General features: G+C 55.8%; 1 protein-coding gene across 1 annotated transcript; it reads right to left on the bottom strand.

Moving 5' to 3' along the window:
* Positions 1 to 974: 974 nt before the first annotated feature.
* Positions 975 to 3,786, bottom strand: LOC109756183 (beta-glucuronosyltransferase GlcAT14B). Its single transcript, XM_020315048.4, has 3 exons — positions 2,326 to 3,786; positions 2,149 to 2,224; positions 975 to 2,064 (listed from the first exon to the last, which is right to left on the bottom strand). Exons 1-3 carry the CDS (start codon positions 3,131 to 3,133, stop codon positions 1,425 to 1,427), a joined length of 1,524 nt encoding a protein of 507 aa, XP_020170637.1. The 5' UTR covers positions 3,134 to 3,786; the 3' UTR covers positions 975 to 1,424.
* Positions 3,787 to 6,775: the final 2,989 nt, after the last annotated feature.

Here is a 6,775-nt window from a genome sequence, read left to right on the forward strand (position 1 = left end):
TTCAGGAGAATCTTATTGCGTACCATTGGCAAAGGGTTGGGTAGTAATACATTCCACTTTTGGTTTGCTTCGGTGATTTGTATTCGGGACAAGTTATGTATTGAATTTTTTAGTTTGCTTCGATGATTTCAATAATTGCTGTAATTTGGATGGTTGTTGTATTGTAATATTGTCATTTTATCTTATATTGAATTAATAATTCTGAACATGTGGCATATGTGTCAAATTCAGATAAAAACTCATCTGATTTGCGGGCCGGTGCGGACGCCGGTCGAGCAGACCCCGCATAGCGGAACTATAAAACGAAATATCTGCGAATATTCCATTTTTTATGGGGTCGTGAATATTCTGTTTTACAGTTCGGTTATGCGGGATCTCCTCGGTCGGCGCCCGCGCCGGCCCGCAAAACCTTTTTTTCGCGAACTGTAAATGAGTTTTGCTGATCGGCGATATACAAGGTCTGCTAGAGATGCTCTAACTGATGCCCATGACTTGAGGCACATCCCACTAGAAACGTCAAAATCTCGAGGGGCCCGTATGAATTTGATCGAAATTCGTTTCAGGAGTGTCGGCGTATCTTCGGACGATAAGATTTGGCCTTTGTAGACCACTCGTGATGGCCTTGTCTCCTAATGGTAAGATGTGGTGCTTCCACGGTCCAGGTGCCACGCCACCGATCGGGCAACGGGGAAGAGGTGATGCAGATGTTCCATCGCCAACATCCTCCTCCCGTCTTCTACCTCTCTTCTCCGACAGCAACCCTTCTGCTTGCTTAAGCCTTAAGAGTTAAGAGTCGAGGTCTCCTTTATCCTGTTTTTCTTGCGAGATGGCGGTCCGACTCTGGCATCAGTTTCTTTCAGACGTGTTTACTTTCCATCATCTGTGTTTTTTAATTGAATCATTCGATTGATTCCTGGAGAAGTTTGCACAAGATGTAATCTGGACCCAGCAGGAACTCAAACAAGAAACTCCCATGACCACATTAAACCACCTTTCTATTCTAATGAAATATGACAAGAAGAACAGCATGAGCTCATCTCATGGATGGTTGATGGATGAGTTAAAACATTTTCCTCCTCCCGAGTCCATACACCAGCAAACCAGAGTAAGCACTGTAAAAATAAAACCAATAATGTACCACGAAGCTCTCTATATTTCTCGCTCTATGTATGTATGTATGTATATGCCATATACTCCCTCCGTTCGAAATTACTTGTCTTAAAAATGGATGTATCTAAAACTAAAATACATCTAGATACATCCATTTCCGCGACAAGTAATTCCGAACAGAGGGAGTAGTTATGTACGCCCTTGAGATGCATGATTTTGTACAAACGTCGAAGGAAACGAGCACACCACACAGGGCGCGCGTGACGCTAACCTGGCTTGCACGCACGACCGACCATGTCTCAAGCCGAGCTTAGCTACTTGCACTGGCGGTTAGCGAACGCCTCCGACCTGACGATCCGGTCCATGAGCCTGCGCAGCCTCTCGGCGCCGGGCCCCGGCCTGAGCACCCAGTCCTCGGCGCCGGCGGCGCCCTCGCAGTCCCCGCTCTCGCCGCACCAGCCCCCCCGCACGAACATCCCCGCCGCCGTGCCGTTCCCGCCGCGGCCGCCAAGCAGCTGGGCGTCGATGGCGTCGAGCACGGGGTCGTCGCGCGCGAACTTGCGGGCGAAGGGCGCGTCGCTGCGCACCATGCGGTCCATGTCCCCGAGCGTGAGCGCGTGCGGGTGCTGGCGCGGCGGCACGTCCCACTGGATGTGGTGGAGGTCGTGGTTGGCCACGGTGGGCACGAACCGGGGCGCGTTGCAGAGCACCGTCTGGAAGTAGCCCTCCGGCGACGACACGAAGTTGGCGTAGTACATGAGCATGGTGCGCGGCAGGTTGTCCCACCCCCACACCACGTACTCGGCGAAGTCCCGCGTCAGCGCCACCCACGCCGACCCCGTGTACAGCCTGAACGCCGTCGGCAGCTCCCGCCGGCCGGACGCGTAGAAGATGTCCTGCTTCTTCGACGCGTACAGCCCCGGGTCCACGATCAGCGGCTGCGCGCGCTGCCCCCTGCACATCAAGCCAAGCCACAGTCAGTCGCCGCCGTCGATCGCCGGCCGGAGGGGAGGAAGAAGGAGAGGGGAGAGCGCTCACTCCTTCCAGCCGAGGCGGCTGGTGTGCTCGACGAAGTTGACGTTGCGCGGCAGCGTCGAGAATACGTGCAGGACATCTGCAGTTGGTTAGTCAGCGGATTCGATTATGGATGGAGATCGTGTCAAGCGAAGCCGGGAATATTTTAAACGGTTTGCTGAAAAAAATTAAGGCACGTACCGTCCTGGGACATGAGAGGGTAGTCGGAGGCGGAGAGGTTGATGAACCAGTCCCAGTCGCGGCTGCGGCGGAGGAGCACGGCGCAGGCGTGCAGGGTGTTGGCCACCATGGTCGGCCCGCGGTAGGTCACCATGTTGGCGCGCCGGATCACCTCCACGTTGCCGACGCGGCGGAACACGGTGCTGTTGGCCACCCGCGCCGCCAGCTCCAGCCGCTCGCCCACGGGCGCCTCGCGGTCCAGGTGCACCACGTACAGGTTGCGCGGGTGGTAGAGCGCGTGCAGCGTGCGCCACAGCCGGTCCAGGTCGCCCTTGGACCCGGAGATGAGGTACGCCAGCCGCGGCACGCCGGCGCCGGGCGGAGGCGGCGGCGGGGTCGCCGGGGCCTGCGGCTGCTGCTGGACTTGCGGCGGCTGGACGAGGTCGGCGCGGCCGGCCGGGAGGAAGGAGAAGAAGGTGGCCGAGACGGGGGACAGCGACGACGACGACGTCGTCACGGTGAGCGTGACGGCGAGGAACAGGAACACGGTGATGGCGCCCGAGAGCGTCCACCTGCTCTCGAGCAGCGTCGCCACGGCGCCGCTCGGCAGCAGGGACGACACGCCGCCGCTCGGCAGCAAGGAGGAGACGCCGCCGAGGCCGGCGCGCGGGGACTTGCTCGACGCGGAGTAGTGCTCGCCTCCGCCTCCGCCGCCGGCGCCGGCGCGCGGAGACTTGGTCGACGGGGAATACTGCTCGCCTCCGCCGCCTACGCCAGAGCCGCGAGGTGAGGTCTTCGCGGACGACGGCGAGTGGTTGCCGGCCCCCATGCTGCCGCGGTCGCGTCGATCGCCCACGCCCACGCCCACGCGCGCGCTATCACAACTGTCAATTCTCCCGAGGATCACGTACGCGAACCGCCACCGAGCCCGCGTGGACGCGCTATGTAGGATAGATACGAGGTGCAGAGAAGAAGAAATCCTTTGTTGTGACGGACACAAGGAATCAGCCGGTGGACCAACGTCAAGTGGGGAGGGGAATTTGGTCGCGAGGTTAGGTTAGGTTAGGTTAATCCCAATCCCTTTGATCCGATCAACGGGGGCGACGGGAGCTTGAAAACGAGTGGAATTGAAGGCGATGGCGATGCAACTGAGCAGACGACCTATGATCCCAGTTATTGACCAGTTGTTGGAGCACTCGATCGATCAATAAATCAATCGATCGACGACGACAGCGCCTTCGTCACAGAGGATGAAGAAACCGACCAAGAAGAGGAAGATCGATTGATCTGGTCGAGCAGAGGTCAGAGTGGATCGATGGTGGAGGAGGAGAGATGGCAGGTATTGCGGGGGAGCGGTTACTACTAATTGTAGCCGGAGATGAGGATCATGAGAGGATATATAGTGCGCGGGAGAGGCTAAACAGGCATTAACATATTCGGGCGGAGTGGCGCGCGGCGGCCCGGCAAGTGGCGACCCTGCCCCGGCGAACACGGCCGTTACCCCGAAATACCATCCACCGCTCCGTACCGTACGCGCCCTCCTCTCCTCCTCCGTACGCAATGCGCTCCCCTGCTCCCCCGCTCCACACACGCAAAATTCTCCCTCTCGTTGCTTCTGTCGCATCACGCACGGACTCTCTCTAGTTTTCCCTCTCCATACTAGTTCTTCTTTCACGCGACGGCATAGGGCAAACTAGGAGCAGTACGATGTTAGAGCATCAGCCGCATATGACAAATATTCCCTCTCAAAAGCCCGTCCGCGGGTAGTGATCGGGCACTGCTCAAATTAACACAACTGCATCCGGACATCTTATACTAGATTCTCAAATCCATACAAAAGCATGCAAACTAAAAAACCTACTTACTACGTAGATGATCTAGCTACTCCTCATCGAAAATGTCGACAATCTCCGTGCCCGACTTCGGGTACATGGGCAGCAGCTGCAGCTCCGGCTGCTTCGCTCCGGCCTCCTCCTCTATTTCCATGTCGAGTTCGGCAAAGAGCGCGTCGGACGCCGCCTGCTCCTGCCGAAGGAACTGCCGGTTGGCCTCCACATAGGCCTCATCTTGGATGGACTCCAGCATAGCCTGCTGCTCCTTCGTCTTCGCGGTTTGGGCGACGGCGAACTCCACCTCCGCCTCTGCCATGTTGACCCCCGGAGCAGGCTGCTTCGCCTCGTCCACTGGATCCGCCGCCTCCTTCGGCTCCGGTAGCTGCTCTCCCTCCTCCTCATCCGGCTCCGGCTAGTCCCAAGGCAGCCCGACAGAGATGGGGGCGGCGCGCGTCACCTGGATCTCCTCCGCGATCTGCCTCTGGTGCTCCGGCGTCAGCGTAGCGTACGTCGTGATCTTGCGCCGGACCATGGCGATGCCGGAGAGCAGGAGAGAGCGGGGGAGAGGAGGCGGACGGGCTCGGGTGGCGGCGCAGAGAGGGAGGAGGTGGATGGGCTAGGGTTGGGGGACGCCAGCCGGGTTAAATAGCTGGATTTGGCCTCGGGCGGCGAGCCGGAGCGGCGCCACGCGGCGTTCACACCGCGGCGATGGAGGAGGCCTCCATCGGGCCACCGGGTTTCCGGGCGATTCCGCGTGTGACCCCATCGCCGGTTCTACGTGGCGGGCGTGAAGGAAATATGCCCTAGAGGCAATAATAAAGTATTATATATTTCCTTATATCATGATAAATGTTTATTATTCATGCTATAATTGTATTAACCGGAAACATAATACATGTGTGAATACATAGACAAACAGAGTGTCACTAGTATGCCTCTACTTGACTAGCTCGTTAATCAAAGATGGTTATGTTTCCTAGCCATAGACATGAGTTGTCATTTGATTAAAGGGATCACCTCATTAGGAGAATGACGTGATTGACATGACCCATTACGTTAGCTTAGCACCCGATCGTTTAGTATGTTGCTATTGCTTTCTTCATGACTTATACATGTTCCTATGACTATGAGATTATGCAACTCCCGTTTACCGGAGGAACACTTTGTGTGCTACCAAACGTCACAACGTAACTGGGTGATTATAAAGGTGCTCTACAGGTGTCTCCAAAGGTACTTGTTGGGTTGGCGTATTTCGAGATTAGGATTTGTCACTCCGATTGTCGGAGAGGTATCTCTGGGCCCACTCGGTAATGCACATCACTATAAGCCTTGCAAGCATTGTGACTAATGAGTTAGTTGCGGGATGATGTATTACGGAACGAGTAAAGAGACTTGCCGGTAACGAGATTGAACTAGGTATCGAGATACCGACGATCGAATCTCGGGCAAGTAACATACCGATGACAAAGGGAACAACGTATGTTGTTATGCGGTCTGACCGATAAAGATCTTCGTAGAATATGTGGGAGCCAATATGGGCATCCAGGTCCCGCTATTGGTTATTGACCGGAGAGGTGTCTCGGTCATGTCTACATAGTTCTCGAACCCAAAGGGTCCGCACGCTTAAAGTTACGATGACAGTTTTATTATGAGTTTATATGTTTTGATGTACCGAAGGTTGTTCGGAGTCCCGGATGTGATCACAGACATGACGAGGAGTCTCGAAATGGTCGAGACGTAAAGATTGATATATTCGGACACCGGAAGTGTTCCGGAGAAGTTTCGGATTAAACCGGAGTGCCGGAGGGTTACCGGAACCCCCCGGGGAAGTATTGGGCCTTAGTGGGCCTTGAGGGGAGAGAGAGGGCAGCAGCCAGGAGGTGGTGCGCCCCCTCCCAGGAGGAGTCCTAGTTGGACTAGGAGAGGGGGGCGCAGCCCCCTTTCCCTCTCCCTCTCCCTCTCTTTCCTTCCCCCTTCTTTTCCTAGTAGGACTAGGAAAGGGGAGTCCTACTCCTACTAGGAGGAGGACTCCCCCCCTCTCCTTGGCGCGCCCATAGGCAGCCGGCCTCCCCCTTGCTCCTTTATATACGGGGGCAGGGGGCACCTCTAGACACACTTGATATACGATATTTTAGCCGTGTGCGGTGCCCCCCTCCACCAGATTACACCTCGATAATACCGTCGTGGAGCTTACGCGAAGCCCTGCGTCGGTGGAACATCATCATCGTCACCCCGCCGTCGTGCTGACGAAACTCTCCCTCAACACTCGGCTGGATCGGAGTCCGAGGGACGTCATCGAGCTGAACGTGTGTAGAACTTCGGAGGTGCCGTACGTTCGGTACTTGATCGGTCGGATCGTGAAGACGTACGACTACATCAACCGCGTTATGATAACGCTTCCGCTGTCGGTCTACGAGGGTATGTGGACAACACTCTCCCCTCTCATTGCTATGCATCACCATGATCTTGCGTGTGCGTAGGAATTTTTTTGAAATTACTACGTTAACCGACAGTGGTATCAGAGCCAGGTTTTATGCGTTGATGCTATGCACGAGTAGAACACAAGTGAGTTGTGGGCGATATAAGTCATACTGCTTACCAGCATGTCATACTTTGGTTCAGCGGTATTGTGAGATGAA

The sequence above is a fragment of the Aegilops tauschii genome, chromosome 3 (genome assembly GCF_002575655.3).
Source record: "Aegilops tauschii subsp. strangulata cultivar AL8/78 chromosome 3, Aet v6.0, whole genome shotgun sequence".
In the NCBI taxonomy this organism is placed as follows: Eukaryota; Viridiplantae; Streptophyta; class Magnoliopsida; order Poales; family Poaceae; genus Aegilops; species Aegilops tauschii.

Coding starts and splice junctions, on each gene's coding strand:
- LOC109756183 (XM_020315048.4), bottom strand. CDS start 3,133: ATGGGGGCCGGCAACCACTCGCCGTCGTCCGCGAAGACCTCACCTCGC. Junction 2,225..2,325: donor CCCTCTCATGTCCCAGGACG/GTACGTGCCTTA, acceptor AACCAACTGCAG/ATGTCCTGCACGTATTCTCG. Junction 2,065..2,148: donor AGCCGCCTCGGCTGGAAGGA/GTGAGCGCTCTC, acceptor CTTGATGTGCAG/GGGGCAGCGCGCGCAGCCGC.